This window comes from Sminthopsis crassicaudata, chromosome 3, assembly GCF_048593235.1.
Source record: "Sminthopsis crassicaudata isolate SCR6 chromosome 3, ASM4859323v1, whole genome shotgun sequence".
Classification (NCBI taxonomy): Eukaryota; Metazoa; Chordata; class Mammalia; order Dasyuromorphia; family Dasyuridae; genus Sminthopsis; species Sminthopsis crassicaudata.
The window spans coordinates 440,258,096-440,281,700 of record NC_133619.1 but is presented as its reverse complement, the minus strand read 5'-3'; the positions used below and the strand labels follow the sequence as shown (position 1 = coordinate 440,281,700).

General features: G+C 34.2%; 1 protein-coding gene across 3 annotated transcripts in view; it reads left to right on the top strand.

The window, feature by feature from the left end:
* ITGA6 (integrin subunit alpha 6) overlaps positions 1–23,605 on the top strand; it is a 100,593-nt gene that overhangs the window by 55,812 nt on the left and 21,176 nt on the right. For 2 of the 3 annotated variants that reach the window (XM_074303118.1, XM_074303119.1), the window contains exons 3-11: positions 2,480–2,559; positions 4,159–4,414; positions 7,146–7,277; positions 11,429–11,639; positions 17,378–17,571; positions 17,723–17,811; positions 18,453–18,571; positions 21,345–21,443; positions 22,008–22,069. In XM_074303118.1, coding sequence (XP_074159219.1) covers positions 2,480–2,559; positions 4,159–4,414; positions 7,146–7,277; positions 11,429–11,639; positions 17,378–17,571; positions 17,723–17,811; positions 18,453–18,571; positions 21,345–21,443; positions 22,008–22,069 — 1,242 coding nt within the window. Of the gene's footprint in view, positions 1–2,479; positions 2,560–4,158; positions 4,415–7,145; positions 7,278–9,694; positions 9,812–11,428; positions 11,640–17,377; positions 17,572–17,722; positions 17,812–18,452; positions 18,572–21,344; positions 21,444–22,007; positions 22,070–23,605 lie in introns of all 3 variants that reach the window. The other variant, XM_074303120.1, reaches the window with a different exon arrangement.

Below are 23,605 nucleotides of genomic sequence, written 5' to 3'. Positions count from 1 at the left end.
ATTTTCAAAATATGGAGTTTTCAACATTTAACCTTGCAAAACTTTGTGCTCCAAAGTTTTCCCTCCCTGTACCTTCCTTCCTCCCCTAGTTAGCAAGTAATGCAATATATGTTAACATATACAGTTCTTCTATACATATTTATACAATTATGCTACACAAGAAAAATCAGATCAAAAAGGGGGAAAATGAGAAAGAAAATAAAATGCAAGCAAACAACAACAAAAAAGGTAAAAATTCTATGTTGTGATCCACATTCAGTCTCCATGGTCCTCTCTCTCTGGGTGCAGATGGCTCTCTCCATCACAAGACCATTGGAACTGGCCTGAATTACTCTGTTGTTGAAAAGAGTCACGTCCATCAGAATTGATCATTACATAATTTTCTTGTTGCTTTGTATGATGTTCTCTTGGTTCTGTTCACTTCTTTTAGCTGGAAGTCTTTCCAGCACTTTCTGAAATCATCCTGCTGATCCTTCCTTATAGAACATTAATATTCCATAATATCCTTATACCATAACGTATTCAGCCATTCCCCAACTGATGGGCATCCGCTCAGTTTCCAAAAACATCATCTTTACATCTTGGTGATAAGACTTAATACTATCGTCTTACTGGGGAGAAATACTAAAACCAGTGGGAGGACTTGTATAAAACTCCATGGTGGGTTACACTTAGAAATGGAATTAGAACTTAATAGTTACTTAAATGTTGTTTTTCACTTAACTTTTGTATTTCGCTCGAATAGAGCTTAGATTTCAGGTCCCTGATTAGCTTAAATAATGAATATTGCTTATGTCAGTATGTCAAGGTCTGGTGATTTGTGAGTTGATGTGGAAACTTCCACCATCTTGTGATAGCCTCAGAGTATTGCCTGAGGTTTAGACAGATTGAGTGACTTGCCGGTGGTCATAACAGCAGCTGTCATGTATCAGAGGCAGAAATTGAATAGATATCTTTCTGATCCCAAATTCAGAAGTCTCAGCTACTTGCCTCGAAGGAAGATGATTTAGGAGTTAAAAGTAACATAGAAATAAATAAGAAGATCATTCTAGATTGGTAAGGGTAATCCGTATCACTGGCACTTTGGGGACATAGAAAGGAAGCTTAAATTGCCAAATAAGCAAACATTCATTAAGTGCCTGCTGTATACCATGCATCATGCTAAGTACTCTGTATACAAAAAAAGGCAAATTCTTACCCACAGAAAGTTCACTTCATGATGCAATGGGGAAGACAACTCAAAAAACATTATTAGAAAAAGAAGTGAAATTGAGGTCTTTTCTACTCACTTATTTCAAGTGAAGACTGCTATTACTCATTATTATATAGTCTTATTGGTGTTCCTTGATTGGATATATTAGGTTGAAAAATAATAAATTTTAGATGTCTTGGCTTCAAGATGGAATTTAAGAAATACTTCTATGCTTTTAAGTGTAGGAACGAGTGACAGTAATGGAAAGATGCCATCTTCAAGGAATACTTGTTGACAAGCCTGGTACAGATGGGTACTGGGTTGGTCTTTTTGTTTACCTTGACTTTAGAGTGGTATTAATATCTTTTGGTATTTTATTTGTATTGTTAAGAGGGCCAAAGGGTAGGAGAAAGAGTTAAAAGGCATTGATATAGTGATGTATATTTCAATGGTATATGGAGCAGCTAGGTTGCCCAGTGGTTAGAGTCCTGGCCCTGAATTCAAATGCAACCCGAGACACTTTCTAGTTGTGTGATTCTGGGCAAGTCACTTAACCCTGTTTGCCTCTTCCTCCTCTCTCTCCCTTGCAAAAAAAAAGAAAGGAAAAAAAGAACAGCAGGAGTTCTTAACTTTTAACAAGAAATGATGAGCTTGTTGATTTTAGAAAAGTGTGGATAGCTTTGTGAGAAAATTAAGAGCAAAGTAAAATGAATCAAGAGAACATTGTATACAGTAACAGCAATGTTGTTTTAAGAATAGCTTTGAGCAACTAAGTCATTTTGACTATTATAAATACCCAAGTTGATTAAAGAACACATAATAGAAGACACTATCTGTTATCTAGAGAAAGAATTGATAGAAGTATGTATAGAATGATTTTATATGTGTGTATATGTATATATAAACATATATGTACATATACATGTTTATATTTAATGGTTGCCATCTTGAGGGGGAGAAAAAATTTACATTATAATTTTATTATATATTTAAAAGGAATAGCAAGATGTACATAATGGATTTGCAGTTTTATGAAGAATCATTTTATTTTTATGTTATGAATATGCTTATTTTATTTCACAAATTAAAAATAAATACATGGAATATTGTTAAACATCCTTATGAATAAGTATCAATTTGTCCAAGGTTTGTAATAATTTCTATGTATCTCTTGGTAATATCTTTTTTAAAAAAAACTTTTTTAAAGAAGCAAACATATTTTTGTTTATATTCTCAAAGAACTCCAAAATGCTAAATATATATATGTAATTTCTTTTAATATCATAGTTGACCTTTATGCTGAGAGTAAGGAAGACCAGTGGATGGGTGTCACTGTCCAGAGTCAGGGGCCAGGGGGAAAGGTGGTGGTAAGTACTAAAAACTTAAGCTGGCTTAAAGGACCAGCTATTTTAGACTTTGCTACTAATGACTATCTGTGGAAATGTTTATTTTTTTATATATTTTTAAATAGGTTTGTCTTGCCTTTTAAAAATTAGAAGGTTCAGTGGATTGAGTCAGAAGGACCTGAGTTCAAATGTGTCTTCAGATACTTACTAACTGTGTGACTCTGGGCAAGTCACTTAACTCTGATTATCTCCAAAACAAATTGCATCAACATATAAATATTTAGAATAAATTTATTGACTATAAATTTATAAATTATAAATATAGATTTATTAATTATAAATTCAAACATGCTAAATATAGAAGATATTTAAAAGCCATAGGAGTTGATAATTACACACTAAATTTGTAGTTCATATAAGTTGAAATATTAAGGGTAACATATTATATAGAAGGTAGTCTTGGAATCAGTAAGGTCTGCATTCTGATAGCTGACTTTAGCAAAGTCACTTAAATTCAGGATTACAGGAGATTTTCTAAGACTCCTTACCTAAAGTAAACTTCACTGATATAACATGAAACTGGATTTTTTAAAATTGTTATAAGAAATATAAGATCTATAAAAAGTTAGTGTGAATTCTTATGGATTGAGTCATTATTATATTTGCATGAATTTATATTTTGTGCAAAAAGGAATAAAGGGCATTTTAAGAAACAAAGGACTCTGTTATTTTATGGTAGGTTTTTTGGGGGTAGGTTTTTTTTTTTTTTTAAGAAAAGAATGAAAAAGAATTTAGTTATTGAAATTTATGAGCATTTTCATTGATTTTCAATATATGTCTCATGGAACCCTGGAGGATTGTTATGGATTTTATTATAAAAGGTTGAAAAATATAGAGTATTACCTTTTTTAGATTATATATACTTTTTTTTTTTAAAGCAACACATATAGTAAATGACAGGTAGTGTGTTATATAGTGAGTAGGAAGCTGGCCTTAGCATCAGGAATCATTCTTAACTACATGATTCTGGGCAAATCACTTAATCTGTGAGTGCAAGTTGTAAAAGAATTGCTTATCTTCTGGTAGAGAGGCATTCTCCTCCCTAGAAGTACTGTATACCAACATTATCTCTATAATAATTATAATATACTTATACATGTACATATGCATGTGTGTAGGCAATACATATGTAAGTAAATATACACATGTATGTGTAGACACATGTGAAACTTCTAGTTATTACTTTGTTAGTATTGAGTTGACTAAAAATGAAGGGAATAAAAAACTCTTTAGATATATTCTATATTTGATATATATTTATAGTTAATAATTTAGTTTTTATAAATTTTTATAATAAATTGAAATTTGCTGTTTCTTCTTTGCTCTTTAGGAATTAGCATCTAATAATTGCACTTGTAACATCCCCTTGGGTGAGAACTAGAAAATGTTGTCTAATTGTCATCTCACCAAACAACTAGAGGATGCTTTTTGATCAGATCCTAAAATGATGAGTGAATTATTGTAATTCATAGAATTGCTCATGCTTTTATTTCTCCAAAGCTTTGAATTATGAATTATTTTTACAGACTTAATTGTCCTTTTATCTCCTACATCTCACAGACATGTGCCCATCGGTATGAGAGAAGGCAACATGTTAACACCAAACAGGAGTCTCGAGACATAATTGGGAGATGCTATGTGTTGAGTCAGTCTCTTACCATTGAAGATGACATGGATGGAGGAGATTGGAGTTTTTGTGATGGCCGTTTGAGAGGTCATGAGAAATTTGGTTCCTGTCAGCAAGGTGTATCTGCAACTTTTACTAAAGATTTCCATTATATAGTTTTTGGAGCCCCAGGCACTTATAATTGGAAAGGTAAGAGAACCTGTTTCTTTACAAACAAAAATTATTTTTCTCCTGAGAGCCATGGGAGAAATTGTGGGTGGCTAGAACTTGTGTATTCTTTTTTGTGAAATGAACAGTTATCTATAAAAAAAAAGAAAGAAAGAAAAAAAGAACTTCTTTTAATCAGCATTGAATTGAAAATAAATGATTAGACAGATTAAGTAGAATAAGGAAGAGGTAGGAAACCATGTGTCTGTGTGTTTGTGTGTGTCTGTGTGTGTGTCCCTTATACACACAAAAAGTGAAGGTTTTTACTTTTGTCAAAGAATTTTTACTTTCTTAGGTTTAATTTTGGGTACAAAACACCAAGTCTTGAAGCTGGAATGGTCATTGTCTATAAAGCTAATTTTGAGGATTCAAAGTATTTTAACTGCTACCATGACTCACTCTAATAGTGAGGATTAAGTTTCTCTAAAGGAGTACTTTATTACTAGATAACAAATGGAGAAAATTTTTAAAATAGTGCTAAGAATGATCTGTAGGATCTTTATTTTGGAAGAAAACAATGTAAAAAAATCTCTAAGTTTTAAGCACCTAATAAAGAACACATTTTAATATAGCTATAGGAAAGGAGAAGCCCAAACAGGGGAACAGTTTTATTTATGCAAATGCAAGAGACAGATGAAATAAAGAAGTAAAAATATTGATATACTATTTTAAAACTACACTATTTTAAAAAATTAATCCCTTAAATGTCTAAACTAGACTTTAAAAGAATAAGCAATACCTGGTCCCTGAAGAGTGTAGCATAGAAGAAGCAAGTGTGGGTTAAAAAAAATATATCCTGATTTTTTTCCTACCTTTAAATTATATAACTTAAAGGGAAATGTTTATAATGCCATATTTACATTCTTCATCAAAGTCATATTTTTTTAGTTCATCCTTATTTCTTTAATTTGCTGTTTTTAATATGCATCATATTTAGGTAACTACATGATACATGGAAAATATAATTTTCTTTTTGGTGTGATTACAATGGGTTACTAGTATCAAGTTTGATATCTGATACACATCTTAAAGAAGTGAATTTTTTTCCCTCAAATCATTATCTATAAGTATCAAGAAAAGTTAAGGAATGAAAAGTGAATGCATAAAAACTCAGCATCTTTTCCTAGGATGTCATATGCCTGCAATAAGGTAGTTAAGTTGATACCAGTTGAATTAAGAGATGCTGAGATAGTCAGTTTAGGGAAAAGCTATGATTTGGGGAGACGGGAAGGCAGACAAGTTGAAGGCTGGCTGAATTACCGATAATGAAGTAGACATTGTCCAGTTATTAATTGAGAGTAATGTTAAAAAATTTTATTGGTATAATACAAATAATTTTATCAGACATCCAAAGTGTTGGAAAACAGATGAACAGCTGGACTTCTAATTCTGGTAAAAAAAATTTCCCTGATTAAAAAAAATAATAAGAATTTTATTTATTTTCCCTAGAGAAAAAAAGCTTTTAAAGTTTTCTTCTTAATTATGGGGTCTTTTAAAAAAAACCGTTTTGATTCTTATTAAAAATGATTCTTATAAATATGGCCATCTGATAAATTTCATAATTACATTTTTACTTAATCTATTAAGCCCATGTGACTCTTGAACAAAATGTGTAATCTCTCACATGCCTCCTGTGCCTTGCCACAGGTATTTAGGGATTTTAGATGATTTCTTTTGAACAAGAAGGAATTATTGTTAATTCTGCAAAAAGATAGTTCTTCCACTTTTGATGGAAAAGTATCTCATAGCAGGGTTGTTTTAGAAGGAGCAGTAGATTTGAAGGCAGCAGCCTTGTGCCCCAACTCTGCCACACTTCTTTCCAGGTAACCCTGAACAAATCACTTAATTTCTTTGACCTAATTTTCTTCAGCTGCAAAATAATCATACTAAAACTGTCCTTCCTGTTTCATAGGAGTAGGCCATAAAGAACTGTGTAACTGTCAGCTCTTGTTAATAATACAAGGCTCTGACATAAGAGGAGATAGAATGAGCTTGAAGTTAGGTTTTATTTCTGTTTTTTGTTTTATTTGCAGGAGCAGCACGACAAGTGAAAAATATTAAATTTTATTTTTAAAATTATATGTCTATATATTGTAACACATGTAAAATGTATGGGATTGCCTGTCAAAGGGGGGAGGGAATAGAGGGAGGGGGGGATAATTTGGAAAAATGAATACAAGGGATAATATTATAAAAATATATATATATATATATATAATAAAAAATTATTAATTAAAAAAAATAAATTAAATTATATGTCTAAAGTTTTAGAAAGTTATAACTTGATCATACCTATCTCTTAGGGGGTTAAAAAACAAATTTTGACTTTTAACATCACAGTAAAGAAGCTAAATTGATTTTGGTTTGTTTATAGAGGAAGTTTTTGTCAGTTTCTCATACATACATACATGTTCTATAGTTTTTTATAGCAAATATCATGTTTTATCTGTTTTGTGACATATTTTTTAAAACTATTAAAATCTCAATTTTCTTGCAAAATTAGAATTCTTTAGAATTTGCATGGGTGACAGTAATATTCTTTTCACCCTAGTTGTTATGAATCCACTTCATCATTATTCTCTCTCACTTCTTACTCTCCTTTCAACTCTGTTGATTTCTCTTCATTGATCACATAGAAAATGTTTTAGGAATCATTTGTTTTCTTTCATTTTTATCTTCATTCCCATTTGTTTTTGCCATTTCATTTCTTCAGGAATTGTTCGTGCAGAGCAAAAGAATAACACTTTTTTTGACATGAATATCTTTGAAGATGGGCCTTATGAAGTTGGTGGTGAGACTGATCATGATGAAAGTCTAGTTCCTGTTCCAGCTAACAGTTATTTAGGTAGGAATAAGTGAAGATGGCAAACATTTCAGGCCAGTTTATTGCTATGTGACAACCTCGTGTCCCTCTCTCTAAAGCATTATTCCCCATAACTTGAATATCTCAGAACTCCAGAGTTCCTTTGATTTCTGCCTAATAAAAGTCGAAGTGAAGGGTACCTGTCTATACCTGTTTTTATTTAGCAATGGAATTCTGCTTCATTTGGAATATCTTAAAAAGAATAATCTTTTCCCCAAATTAGTGGCCTCCCAGAAATTCCTGGCTTTGGGAGGTAATGGCCTTTTGCTTTGTACATAGAAAGAAGGGATTATACTCACTGGTGACATTTAACCATGAACCATCCTGAAATGGGGGGAAAAAAAGAGAAAAGATAACCAGATATGAATTTTCACATGGAATGCTAAGCCTCTTTACCAGACTTCTTTATGAATGTATTTGTAAGAGTTTCATTATGTTTGGAATAACTACACGGAATGGTAAAGATCTTATATTTCTTATTTTGTGATTTAGATCATTCTCTGAAAGGTAAGTATGACAGAAAGGCCCAGGCCAGCTGGCTCCTGGCTTGTAACATTTAGTTTCTAGCTTTAGCTATACTGCTAGAGCTATGATGAAGACTTGTAAAATGGTGATTAAGTGTCAATCTTTTAATGCCTAAGACTTTTTGATATTACTAATGGCTGTTGTAAATTATTCAAGTGTACTATGGTAATTATAAATAAACTTTAGAATTGTATAATTCTTGGTGTCAGTTGACTTGAAGAACAATTACTGTGGTTTTCATGGCAAAAAGATAAGGAAAAAAAAATAACCAATCCAAATTAAGCTGAGGAATTTGCCTTAAACAAAGAGGAGAAAGTACCTGGATAGAACTGATAAAGAGTCCTTGATACAATAGAACTAACACTGGATTTGGCAGGAGAAGATCTGAGAATGAATCTTGGCTTTACTTCTTGGTTGGCGTGACCGTGGGAAACTCCTGTTACCACCTTCGGCTTTTGATGTCTTACTTATAAAATGAAGCAATTGGATCTGATGATACTTGAAGTCCTACCAACTCAAGTCCTGTGGTCCTAGCAAATAAGGAAGCTGGAAAGAGAAAATTATGGCCTATTAAGACCACCTTCTATAAAAATATTTTGCTTTAACTTTATAGACAAATGGCAGATTCAATAAGGAATTACCAATTGGAAGGGAAAAATAAAGCCCCTGTCCTGAAGATACTATTTATTTACACTTAAAAGGCTGAGTTAAAGAGCAAGAAAAAACAGAAGAAAATAAGATGGAAGCCATTCAAAGACAGTACTGATGAAGATGGAGTGAAAATGCCTCAAAAGTTGGAATTGAGGGAGCATCAACTCATGTCATGATTTAAGACTGAAATGTATGAGTCAATACATGTGCATTTTCTGGCAGTGAGCCAGGAAAGGAAGGCTGTCCTTCCCATTATGATTTTATCCACACTCGTTATACTTTTCAAGTTAAACATTGATGTCAGAATACAAGCTTGGTATGTGAATGTGTACTAAGAGACTACCCCCATCTTTTATTTTTCAAGTCAGTTTTATTTGGAAATACTGAGTGTGTTAGCCAAAATTAATCTTTGCTTTAGCTATTAATTCAGTAAAACAGCAAATGTTTATTAATCAGGCAATCATGTCAATCCAATATTAAGGATTTATTTTATGCCAACATTGTGCTAAATAATAGAGATACAAAGGAAAAAGTAAAAGGAAAAAAAAACCCTGCCCTTAAGGAGCTTATGTTCCCCTGAATGTTTTAACTGGAGGTTTGCTGTATTTTTAAATATTTGCAACTCTCTCTCATACTGCCTTTGCCTCCTTTTGAATGAATAATCATTATATAGAATGGAGCACTCTGCTGAAAGTCAAATCCTGCCCTGTTGTGCATACATAAGTTTGCATGTATTATGAATGGCTCTCATTATAGCATAGCTTATAATCCAAGTGTTACACTCATTCCAGTGCCATCCTGAAAATGAGCCTGCAGTTATAAGCTGAATGAATGCTTTATGATTCAAGCTATATAAATGTTAAATAGAAAGATATTTTTCTTTTGAAGTCTTTAATATCTCTAGAAATTAGGATATAGTGATAGTTCTTATCACTTATTTTTTTTCTCTTGTTAGGGCTCAATGATAGAACAAAAAAGCAAACCCATCACTGGTTATATTTTTTAGCTGTCTGTAGATTTATTGTTTGATAACCAAATTCTTGGCTATTATTTCTTGTGAATAAAGGGAGAAGTATCTGAGGTCTGAGGAGGTAACTCCACAACTTGGAGTCCATTGGCTGCTGTCATATCTTTGGTTATCTGAAGAGAGATATAACAGTTGTCATTCTGTTTACCAAGTGTAATTACTTTTTCTTTGATTTCTTCCCCGTGTGTGTATACAGGCCTTCTCTTTTTGACCAGTGTTTCCTATACAGATCCTGATCAGTTTGTTTACAAAACACAGCCCCCCAATGTAAGGGTCGACAAATCTCCTGATGTGATGATGAATAGCTACCTAGGTCTGTGACTCTGGAGATGATGACAAGTAAATTGTCTTTGTCATTTTTTTTTTAATTAATCCACCTTGATTTTACATGTCAGCATTTTTTTAAGTCTCCATTTTAATCCAAACCACAATATAAACCATTTGATAGCAAGAATTCAGTCCTTGAACATTTCTCAGTGAGAGCTTGATAATGGAACATTTGGGGCAAAACCTCCTGTTCTTATATATCATATTATATAAAGCTCTCATTTTGAGAATTCTGACAGTAGTGGTGAATGTTACTATTGGTTAGGGAAAACAAAGTGGCTAAGCTAAGCTTACTTTTCTGCATTTGCTATGCTTTTGTTTAGGATTCATTTCTCAATTTGAATGTCTAAGTTTTGGCATTTATGCCTCAAGACCTGACCATGTCAATACCCCTACTCTACAACCTTCCTCCCATACATAAGCATATATGTATATATATACATCTACACGTATACCGTGTATATAAACATAGATGTTTTAGTACTTGTATTCCACTAATAGTTTCTAGCAAATCATCTGAGTTAATTAGATGCAGTTCCTATAAGGTGTGTTCCCTAAAAATTTCGATGAGAAAATCGTAACTTTTGTTGTTACCAACTACTCATTTTTTAAATATTACAATTTTTTGGTAAATAATTTTTATGTTTCCAATTACATGTAAACATAGTTTTCAATGTTCCGTTTTATAAGATTTTGAATTCCAAATTTTTCTCCCTTTCTCTCCCCTCTCCAAGACAATAAGCAATCTGAAGTAGATTATATTTGTGCAATCATGTTAAACATATTTCCACATTAGTCATATTGTGAGATAAGAATCAGAACAATAGGGGAAAAAAAACCATGAGAATGGAATAAAAAAGTGAAAATAGTATGCTTTGATCTGCATCCGGACTCCATAATTCTTTCTTTGAATATAGATAGCATTTTTCCATCATGCATCTTCTCAAATATTACATAACATCATCAGCATTACATCTTGCCTTTTTTTTTTTTGCATGTCCATGACCAAGACCAAATCTCTTCGAAACATTTATGTGCTATCTATTGTGTATTAAAGATTTCTCTTTTGATTGGTTACAGAATAGATTGAATAAAGAAGATTTATCAACAGATCAAAACCTAATTGTTGTATTGTACAATGTGGAATGGTAGAATACAACTTGCTGCATGGATTCAGCTCTGCTGAAAGTCAAATCATGTCTTCTGTGTATACACAAATATGTACTGTATTACATTTAGCTCTCATTATATAGCATATTTTATAACCTAAGTGTTGCACTTAGCCCAATTACCATCATTAAAATGAAGTTACAGTTACATTTATAAACTGTATAAATGCTTCATGCAATGTAAATGCTAACCAGAGTAGATATTTTCTTTTTGAAGTCTTTAATATGCCTAGAAAGCACTGATCGTTCTTATCATTTGTTTTTTCTTTTACTTGAATGCCAAAGCTCTTGGCTCTGTATTCCATTTGCCAGAAAAGGCAGATGGGGTTTGGGTTGGGGCAGGGAGGTGATAGTAATGGAAACACCAGTGACATCATCTTTTCCTGTAATAGAAATTTGTTGTGATGTTGTGTGTCTTGGTCTTGCTTTCCTAGGTTTTTCACTGGATTCAGGAAAAAGTATTGTCTCTAAAGATGAGATCACTTTTGTGTCTGGTGCACCAAGAGCCAACCATAGTGGAGCTGTGGTTCTCCTAAAGAGAGACATGAAATCTGCACATCTTTTTACTGAACATCTGTTTGAAGGAGAAGGGCTGGCGTCTTCATTTGGCTACGATGTGGCAGTAGTGGACCTCAACAAAGATGGGTAAGGGTTTCTTAATAGAATTAACTGTTATTTCTATTTTTATATTTAAAATATTATATTCATTACTTACTGGGTCTTACTTATTACTAAGCCACCATGTTTTCTTCATTATTTCTGTTATGTAGAAGAAATGCACATAACTGTGAACATTGTCACAGTTGTCTGTTTTACAATATAATTTTTATATTTTAAATATTGACTGACCTTATATGTTTTAGGCCTGCCTAATTTTCTAGTGACCTTGAGATATTAGACTGATGCTTGAATTTAAAAAAAAAAAAAAGATAAATAATAAAACTGCAAAACAACAAAACTACTCAGCATGTCATCTTTTGCGGATATTTTGTGATACTGTTTTGGTTGTTCATAAACAGTGGCTGGAATATCCAAAAATACCTTGGAGAAAGGAGGGTTGGGAATGGAGAAAGAGAAGTAAAGTGTACAGACAGCACTCACGCCACCTTAGATTTGGACTCATGTGCATTGAGAACAATTGCCTTGAACTTGCTTTTGACCAAAATTAATCCTAGTAATATCTATGGTCTATGTTAGTGCGTGGTATCTAGGATTACTATTTATCTTAATGCTACTGAATGTCTTCATCAGAGTATACATTTGCACCCCAAAATAGAATTCATTATTTACCAAAAACCTGTCCATGGCTCTATCACCCTCTCCTATTTTTGTATTGCTACCATTCTATCTGGCATCCAGCTTCATCCTTGAACCTTCTTTACTCCACATGTCTAGTCATTTGCCAAATTCTGTTAGTCCTATCACGTATTTCACATGTGTTGCATCCATCTTCTTCTCTCCATTTAACAAATCTACCACTCTCTTTCAGGCCTCTCTCACGTTGTACCCATACTATGATAATAATTTCCTAATCGATATCCTTGCCTTTAAGTCTCTTTCCTCTTAGATTACTCTTCAGACAATTCAAAAATAAACTTCTTAAGGCACAATTCTGACTACAATACTCCCCTGTTTAAAAGTTTTAAATGACTCTAGAATTCAGCATAAATTCCTCAGGCTGGCATAACATATAGCCATGCTTTGAAAAACCTTATTTCGTATTACTTTTCCACCCTAGCCACAGTTGATCGACAAGCATTTTATTATAGTTCAGTCATTTCAGTCTTCATGCCCCCATTTGGGATGTTTTGGGCAAAGAGGCTAGAATGGTTGGTCCTTTCCTTCTCCAGCTCATTTTATAGATGAGGAAACTGAGGCAACAGGATTAAGTGACTTGCTTGGAGTCATACTAAAGTAAGTGTCTGAAGCCAAATTTAAACTCAATATCTGATTAAGTTTCTTCTACCTGGTGTTGTTTCAAGCACTGAGGGTACAATAAATGTTTAAAAAAGAAAGAAAAGAGCTCCCATTCTAATTGGATGGGGGTGGGGGGTGGGGAAGGGAATGACAACATGCTAATAATCAGATAGATACAAGATAGGGAATGCTTTGAGGGTAAAGTATAAGAAGGCCTTAAATATTAAATATTAAAGAGAGGATTTGGTAGTTTGATTCTGGTAGTAATAGGGAACAATTGGGAGTCTGTTAAATTGGGAATGGGGTGAGGTGATCAAACCCGTGCTTTAAGAAAATCACGTCAGCTGAGTGGAGGATGGACTTGTTTTATGAACATTCTATTCCATCTTTGCTTCTGAGCCTTAATCCAATGCGGTCCCCACAAGAAGTCTTGTATCTTCTTCCCTTTTGTTAGAAACTCTCTCCCTTCAAGACCCAGCTTAGATGCTATCTCCTGCAGGAAACCAATCCCTAAGAATTTAAAATGCTCTCACCCACCTCAAACTACTTCTTATTACTAGCATAGCCCTTCCATAGAATGTAATCAGTTATTAAAAATCAGCAAGTATTTTATGAATGCCTGCCATGGGCCTGGCACAGGGAATATGAGCATTACAGAGAATAAAACATTACCTCCTTGCAGTAAACATACAAACTTAGAGTATGTAAGCATATGATGACATATGTAAGTACATGCAGAATAAATATAAAGAGAAGGAACACTAGTTAAATGCAAGGCAGTTTGGGAAAGGAGAGAACCTTGCAGTTTGGGGGATGGGTATCATGGAGGTTAAGGCTACAGCCCCCTTCTGATCTGGAAAATCCATGTAAGTATTTTTGGCCCTCCCTTTGTACCAGAGAAGAAGACTGAATTTTTATTTTATTTTATGGGGCATCCATATTACACAATACTACACATTGTTTTATGCATTTATGAGTTTCCGAATTTTTTTCTTTGTCATCTGCTGGACTTTGTATATTGTATGCTATTTCCACAAAACTCCCCTAAAATTTCTTATGTGAACCCACGATATGTCAAAACCACAGTGGGGAAAGTTGTGATGTGAAAAGGATAATTGTATTTTGGCAGTAGTTTATAGAATGGATTGGAGTTGTGGGAAACTTGAGACGGGCAAACCAGTTAGGAGATGATAACCCAGGTGATGGGTGATGAGAGTCTGAATTGAAATGTAACTACGTGAGTGGAGAGAAAGAATCAGATACAAGAAGTTTGTGAAGATAGAAATGACAACACTGGCAATTAATTGGATGTGTGGGATGAGGGAGAGTGAGGTGTTGAGGATAATGCTAACGTTATGAACCTGGGAGTCTGGCAGGATGGTGGTGCCTTTGACAGAAACTGAGGGCTTGGGAGAAAGATAATAAGTTCAGTTTCAAGGCATCTTAGTTCCTTAAAGGACAAAGGTATTTTGATTTTTGTCTTTATATTCTCAGTATCTTGTATAGTGCCATGTACATTATTTATCCAAGACAATTCCAAAGGACTCATGATGGAAAGTGCTATCTACCTTCAGAGAAGGAACTGTGGAGATTGAATGTAGATCGAAACGTACTATTTTCATTTTGTGTGTGTGTGTGTGTGTGTGTGTGTGTCTTTTCCCTTTTGTTCTATTTTTTCTTAAACAACATGGCTAATGTAGAAAAATGTTTACATGATTGTACATGTATAATCCATATCAGATTGCTTTCCCTCTTGGAGAAAAAAAATTGGAACTCAAAATGTTATAAAAAATGAATGTTGAAGAGAAAATTCTTTCTGTTTTCCAAATTTCCTCCATAAAAAAAGAACATCACCTCAGAGCAGCAGAAATAAACTTGGGGTAAAGCAGTTGTCCTTCTAAGACAGTTTGAGAAGACCCTGGAAAGACCTGACCTCCAAGAGCTGAGAGGTTTGGGAGAGCTGGAGAGGAGGAACTACCACATGCCTGCTGAATGCAATGGCAGGAAGGCAGGGAAGCTGGCTGTGGGCACTTGCAAAAGAGTGGAGTGCCTGGTTTCAGTCCTAGGGCAGAGAGGAAAGCTATAATTTACGCCTCCCTGAAGGATTACAGGGAACAAGATCATTTGCAAAAAACAGTGTGGCTGGGGCTGTTCTTGGGGCTTAGGAGTAGAGAGCAGAGTTCAAGGTTGGGCCCCTAAGATAGACCTCAGAAAATAATAGCAATAAGGACCTGAGGCTTGGAGTGTCATTCCCCGTGCCTCAGGATTACAACTTGATTACACTAATAGCTGCTAAAAACAAAATTTTAAAAAAATTTTTTAATGAGCAAGCAAAAGAGAAAGAACCTAATCATAGATTGTTACTATGGGTATAGAGAAAATCTGATTTCATATTCACAAGAAGATAATGGAAACACTTCTTTTTCAATGAGAAATGTCAAATGGTCCTAAGCACAAAGAAAGTTCTTGGAAAACTTAAAAAGGACCTTAAAAATCAAAAAAGAGAGATTGAGGAAAAATTAAGTTAAAAAAAGAGCAGTTCAAAACAACTAAAAAAAGAATAGCTAGCTAGACTTATAGAATGGTTGTCCAGTTATACTTGAGTTTGAAAAAAGCTATCGTTTAAGAATTTATTCTAAAATGAACTACTGCAGGGACTCGTGATCCCTATCAAACAAGTGTACAAGGGTTTTAATTTAGACAACAAACATGACAAGGACCTTTTATGTTAACAGAGTTGTCAAAGGCAGATGTTGGTTTTAGCATATTCCCTGGGAAATGAATACATTCATAGGACTCTCTGAGAATTGTGATAATCATGTAAAATTTTCTCCAATAAAATTTAAATTGTTAAAAAAAAAAAAGAAAATTATGTAAAGAAAATCAATCAACTAGAAACAATCAAAAACTTAAGGAAGAAAAGAATTTCTTGCAAACTAGAATTGGGCATGAGGAAGCTATTGACATTCTAACACACTAAGAAATCATAAAACAAAATTAGAAGTATGAAATAATAGAAGAGGAAATGAAAAATCTTATCAGAAAAACAACTAATCTGGAGAATAGATTGAGGAGAAATGATATATTCAGATTGCCTCTAAATTATTGTTTAAAAAAAGAAAAAGAATAGATAAAATACTACAAAAAATTATCAAGGAAAATTGTCCTGAAATTCTAGAACAAAAAGGCAAAGTAGAAATCGAAATAGGGGGGAAAAAATCTACTAGTTACAATCTGAAGGAGATTTCCAGGAGGAAAACTTATAGCTGAGTTTCTAATCTAGAAGAAAAATATTGGAAGCCATGAGAAAATAAAACAATTTAAATATAGACTTACAATAAGGATTACTAAAGACCTAAAAATGGCCTTTAGTAGATATGAAAATTTGAATTCAATATTTTGTTATCAGGAAACAAAAATAAGATATATATATATACACACAAAGATAAAATAAAGGGCAGGAGTAGAATTTAGTATTATATTTTTAAAAAAGCAAGGGTAATAATGAGCTCAGAAGAAGTTAAAGTTAAAATAGATTCAATCAAAAGTGAAAAAATAGAGTAACTATACTATGTGTCAGCACTATTACTGCTTTAGACTGTTTAAAATATTTGGCATAAAATACCTGTGCATATACCTGCCAAAATAGGCACAGGAATAATATGAACATAAATATAAAATATTTTCATACAAATAAACTCAGTTCTAAAAACTGATGTAATTTTTATTTTTCATGGGTAGGTTGAGTCGATTTAATTTTTTTTATTTAATTTTTTTTCATTATAGCTTTTTATTTGACAGAACATATGCATGGGTAATTTTTGCAACATTGTCCCTTGCACTCACTTCTATTCCAACTTTTCTCTTCCTTCCCTCTACCCCCTCCCCTAAATGGCAGTCTCATACATGTTAACATGTTAAAGTATATCTTAGATACAATATATGTGTGCAGTTCCATACAGTTTTCTTATTGCACAAGAAAATTTTAATTCAGAAGGTAAAAATAACCTGGGAAGAAAAACAAAAATGCAAGCAGTCCATATTTATTTCCCAGTGTTCCTTCTCTGGGTGTAGCTGATTCTGTCCATCATTGATCAATTGGAACTGACCAATTTAAGTCTTTAAAGGAACTCAGTGTGAGATTTAACTCGGGACCAAAATTTCCAGTCCTATACAAAAACCACTTTTTCAAATGTCTTCAAGAACTGGACCAGATTCTTAGAGATGGGCGAAAATGTAGGATGACTCTTCAGCTTTTGTTGAATCAAGAGTACTTATTTGACACACTATTTTTTCTAGATAAAGTTTTGAGTACTTAATTTGATGTCGAATTACTTTGAACTCATCTCTGAGCTGATGGTAAGTCAACTATGCACCTCAGTAATATAGATAGGAGCCTTGTACTCCCAAACTTTCAAGCATTATGATCTAATTGTATATAATTCTTCCCCTTATTATATTTGAAGCTGGCAAGATATAGTTGTTGGAGCACCACAGTATTTTGATAGAGATGGAGAAGTTGGGGGTGCTGTATACATCTACATTAATCAGCAAGGCAAATGGAATAATGTCAAGCCAATTCGCCTTAATGGAACCAAAGATTCTATGTTTGGCATTGCAGTCGAAAACATCGGTGATATTAATCAAGATGGATACCCAGGTCAGACAATGGATGATGAAATTAATGGTTTATTAAATTAATGAAATCAATGGTTAATGGTCTGAATGTTAGCCTATCTAAGATTTTATAAAAATGCTTGTTTATGGTTTTTTTGAAATGTAAATGTCTGTCAAACTGTTATCATCAACAGATATTGCAGTTGGAGCACCTTATGATGATTTGGGGAAAGTTTTTATCTATCATGGCTCTCCAAGTGGAATAAATACCAATCCGACCCAGGTGATTTAATATCATTGACCACTTATTTCAATTTTGTTTTGTGCCACAATGTAAAATTCTTGGGTCTAATTGAATTTTTTTTAATTTTTTGCACTGGGAAACATTTGGGAAATTTGCCTCTGGAGAAAAACTCCATGCCCTATTTATTTTAATTTTAAAATATTATAAATAAACAGCTAATCCCAAATGAGGAATCGTTTTGGCTATATGGTTTTTCTGTATTTTACAATGAAAGCCTCTGAACTAGGATTTCTTTCTACTGCCATGCTAAATGCAGATTGTGACTTGTATCTACCAAGGTGGAATGAAGTGGAGAATTATTGCAATTACCTGGATGATTCAAGCCCTCAAAACTGCTATTAAGGAAAATGAGAGCTTTTTAAAAAAATTGAATTATCCAGCTTAGCTTTGTACATGGAACAAGCTAATCAGATAATTATACACTTCTCCTGTGTAGACGCAACATAAATTGGGAGCCTTGGATGAACTAAAATACTTGAACTTTGGGAGTATAAATTGGGGGTGCTTGTTGATGAACTTCAAAAGAACATGTGCCAAAAGAAATTATGTATTTCTTTTTCAAAGCATGGCTAAAAAGTTCATTTGAATAATCTAATATTCTGTTCACTTTATCATTTTAGGTTCTTGAGGGTAAATCTCGATACTTTGGTTACTCGATTGCTGGAAATATGGACCTTGACAGAAATTCCTATCCTGATGTTGCTGTTGGTTCACTTTCAGATTCAGTGTCCATTTTCAGGTACATATATGTCTTTAGTTAATCATACAAATCGACATTTTTAATGATCTATTTAAAAATGATCATTTAGACTGAAATTTCAAAAGCTTAGTGGCTGTACTGCAAAGGGAAAATTTTTTTAAATGAATTTTGAAGATATTCTTTGGCTTGGGGAATTATTTAGGTTTTTAAAGGAAAACCAGAAATCAGTTTTCTACTACAGTGTTACAATACTTCAGCAATCTGGGGAAGCTAAGTGATGCAGTGGTTAGAGTACCAGCCCTGAAGGACCTGAGTTCAAATCTAGACTCAGACACTTAACACTTCCTGGCTGTGTGACCTTGGGCAAGTCAATTAATCTTAATTGCTTCAGTCCAAAAAACAAAAAACAAAACAAAATAAAAAACCCAACAACGAAACTTAAGCATTCTGCTGTCACACTCTGTGGATGAGCTTTCAGCACATTTGTAAATTATTAGAACAGACCCCTTTTCAGATTAATGTATTTTAATAATTGAAGAAAATGCTAAATGTCAGAGGTGGAGTAGGTAGTGCTAGGCCTAGAGTCATCTTCCTGGGTTCAAATCTGGCTTATGTGGTCTTGGGCAAGTGGCTTAACCCTGTTTGCCTCAGTTTCCTTATCAATAAAATGAGATGGGGGAAAAAAAGCAAACCATTTAGTTTTTGCCAAGAAAAGCCCCCAAATTGGACGCGACTCAATAACCACTAAACAACAACCACAAAATCAAAATAAAGATACCTTTTCTCCCTTCTCATCCCCCTCATTCAAGTTCATTGATCTCCTGAAATCAATTTATAGACCCCTAGGTTAAGAAATCCTGTGGAAAATGGTCATAGAAAGATACTGTGGCCAGATCTAATAAGTGAGCCTAGGCTGATCATTAGAGAAGAAACAGTCAATAAACTCCAGTGGCTCCTTCTTATCATTATGATCAAACATAAAATTCAATGTTTGACTTTTAAATTCCTTCCTAACCTGACCTCTTCTTACTTTTCCAGGCTTTTTAATGCTTTTATTTCCTTTCCCCTTCCTCCATACATTATATTCTAGCACTATTGGCCTTCTGTCCCACACAGCTTTCTGTCTCCTGACTCTTAACATCTTCTTACTGGCTACCCCCATGTTGAATGTTCTGTCCCATTGCCTCTGCCCTTGGGTTTCCCTAATTTACTAAAAAAAACTCAGCTCAGTGTCCATTTTATATGAAACACTTTCCCCAGTACTATTTCTGTCCTTTTCCTCTTCCATTTCTCCCTTGATTGCTGGTGTCTTCCCTCTGAGAGAACGTCCCATTTGCACTGTTGCTACCTTCTAAGTCTGTATTTATTTTGCAGGGTATTTTTTATGGTATTTAATGGTTTACCTCAGAACGTGAGCTCCTTGAGGGGGCCTTTCTTTGTCTCCCCAGAACTTAACCTAGTGCTGGCATATAGTAGGCACTTTGACACTGCTTGTTGTTGGAGTGTTAACATTGCCTCTATTTGGAGCATGGTAGAATGGGCTCTGTTTACCTACCCTTTGAGAAGAAGGCTGGCTCCTTAGTATGTTCAAGTGTCAGAATAATGCTTTATAGTATATATTAGTATGTGTGTGTGTATGTGTATGTATACATACACACACATATATGTATATAATATATATTAGTAAATAAAATCTGAGTCATTTTAGATTAATTGGGGAAAGAACGCTTTTTTAAAAATACACTTTCTGAAATAAAGAATATATTTAAAGAAATGTAGTGGAATTTCTTGTCTGTTCAGAGAACTGTTTCCAGAATGGTTCTAGCCCTAGAAGTGGACACACACACACATACACACACACACACACACACACACACACACACACACACACACAGCCTAATTATTTTACCAGTGAAGAAGCAGCCCATCCCCGAGCACTTGGCAGATAGGAAATACATCTGGAGAAGAGGGAGAGAAGACAAAAAGGAGAAGAAGAATGGAGGGAGGAGGGGCGGGATGGTGTGGCCAGGATTAGAAGTGGTCACGGGGGTGGTGAGTGGCAGGCACCAGCAGGGATAAAGAGAAAGAATAGTTCTGTAGTCTGGGAGAGCAAGCAGCCACCCACACCTCAGGACGTCCTCTTCAGGCTGGTGTGCTCGGCTGTCACAGAAAAAGCACCTGTTCCCTTCTCGTCTCCGGGGCTCAGCTGTGTTGTCTTCCCTGCTGTGCTAATCGCAGGCCCCTTCTTGTGACATGGATTCCAGTCTTCCTTTAGAGGAATAGAAAGGGCAGAGGAATAAAAATTGTGCTAATCACAAAAGAGAAAAATGTAGACGTCTGTTTATGTCTTGAAAAGTGTGAAAATGGGAAAATATTGATAGATCAATACTGAGTGGGCATCCACCCTGTGTGATATCAGAGCTCAAAGAGAACAAAAAAGTGATTCACCAAAGAATTTAGTTTTTTTTCCTTTTTCAAGAATCAAATCCTTGAAGCTAAAATCCCCATTATCAGTTACTTTCAACACATTGTTGATTCATCAGACAGAGCAAGGCAACTTGGAAGAAATCAGGGAACCATTAGAACTTGGATAATTCAATGTAATGCCACTTAACCTGCATGGCACTCAGTATCCTCACCTGTAAAATGTGAGAATTGGGTTTGATGACCTCTAAGATCTTTTCAGATTCTAAGTCCTGGGATTTCTCTGTTCTGTGGTGTATACTTGACCTTGGCATGGCAAGGCAGTTTGAGAAGGAAATTCAAGGTGAAGAATTCTAAATGTGTTCTTTTATTTCTTGCCTCCTTACAGATCTCGACCTGTGATTAACATCCAGAAAACAATCACAGTAACACCTAACAGAATTGATCTGAGACACAAAATGGCCTGTGATGCACCAAGTGGAATATGGTGAGATCCATAGTTATGTGCTGTGGGCTTGTTTCTATCTACTTCTTCCACAGATTGGAAACAATCTGTCAGACTGATTTTGTTTATGTGGGCGTTCTATGTTGTGTTTTCCTGTAAATTTTAATTCTCTTTATTGACATACTTGGATAGTGTAATGACAGTATTCCTCAAAGTTTCACAAGCAAGATGTTCTGGAGCGTGGAAATAAGAAACCTTTGGTTATCCTTAGGTGGGGCAGGTAGGATAGACCTCTGGACTTGGGGCCAGAGTTCAGATCCTGCCTCAGACACTTATTAGCTGTGGGACCCTGAGCAAGTCACTTAATCTCTGTCTGACTCGGTTTCCTCAGCTGGAAAATAAGGATAATAATAGCTTCTGTCCTTTAGAGTTATTGTAAGGATAAAATGAAGTGTTTTGTAAATGTCAAACTATTATTATTATTGTCCTAAACAGTTTTAATCATTTAAAAAATGATTTGGGGATATGTGGAAATGAAAGTTTTTAATTGATTTATCCTACTGTGATAAAGCCCTATTTAAGAAATATTTCTTTGATTTTATACAGCCTGAAGGTTAAAGCCTGTTTTGAATACACTGCCAAGCCCAGTAGTTACAGTCCTGCAATATGTAAGTATCTAAGACTGTCTATATTCCTCAAATATATATTTTAAAGAAATTTCATCAAGTTGAAAGGACTTTAGAAATTCTAGAAAAAAACCTAGAATTGTGACTAACAAAATAAATTTCAGGAGTAAAGTGCTGTTTATTAGATAGAGTAAAATGGTTTAGTGTGAGGACTTTGGCGTCAGGAAAATTTGAGTTCACTTCTTGCCTCAGATATTTAGCTACCTTAGGAAAGTGAAATTTTAGGCCTCAATTTCTTCATCCATAAAATGGAAATAATAGCACCCACCTCCCAGGGTTATAGTTGATACATGGTATATGATTTTAGAAATTTTTAAAGCACTACATAAATATGATGATGATGATGATGATAACATTACTTCACCTAGTTCCCCCTCCTTTAAAATTATAACAGCACATAATAGAGAATATCTTCATTGTGGATTCTCCAAAGAGAATCTGTTTACATCAGCATACTTTGAAGAATAACTATTCCTACAATCAAGCTCCCATTTTCATTGCAACCTACTGAAGACTTTTCAGTGAAAACTAGTGTGTGGAAAAAGTGGCTTTGGGGTTTTTGCTTTTAAAAAAAGATGTTTATAGAGCTGGCTAAAGTATGGTTGTTTCACTAAGTCTATCCTCCTTCTGGCTCCACCTCTTCTGACACTGGCACCTCCCCTCACACTGCACTCATGGCATGAAGGACACAAACAGCATTGATTGTTTTTCCTTGCTCTTCCATTAAAAGATCAGATATTTTACCTTCTTGAAACCTAAGTTGACTTCTTCCACAATTGGAAGAAGTTTGATAGTCTTAATGGTAAATTTTTGCTCATAGAATGTTAGAAGAATTTATGATTGGATGAAAGTTTCCTTTTTAGTGATACGTTTGGTTACTGAATTCAGTATGTTTATACACCTCTTTTATTTGACCTATGTTAGAAAAAGACAAGTCCTTCTGGTATCATGATATCTGTTATGAGACTTCTAGCGAGTGACCTCATTGGTTGACTCTAGTTGTTTATTAAATGGTGAATAAGAACATAAGAATTATATTATTCTAATACTTAAGTCCAATTTAAAATTTCTCCGGTATAATCCTCTGTATTTTGAAAGAGGTACTAGGGACGTGATTCTTTTCTTATACAGAGCTTCTTAAAATTTTTCTGTTTGCAACCCCTTTTCACTCAAGAAAATTTTATGCAAATCCTGCCATCTGGATATATAAAACAGATGCACAAATCAAACATTTACTGGTAATATGTCATAGTTTTGCAACTCCCACATTTATTTATATCACCCCATATGGGGTCAGAATCTACAGTTTAAGAATCTTTGCTCTAATATATCACTCAAAAGGTTGGATATATACCTATATATCCTAGTTTTCATGAACAAATCCTATTTTGTATCTGCCCTCCATTAATTACATTTTCTAGCTTGTACTACTTTTGGGCCATTGTGTAAAACAGTATCTTTCTTCTCCCCACTTTTTTCCTCAAATGTGCCCCTCACTAGTTTCAATGAATATTCTTT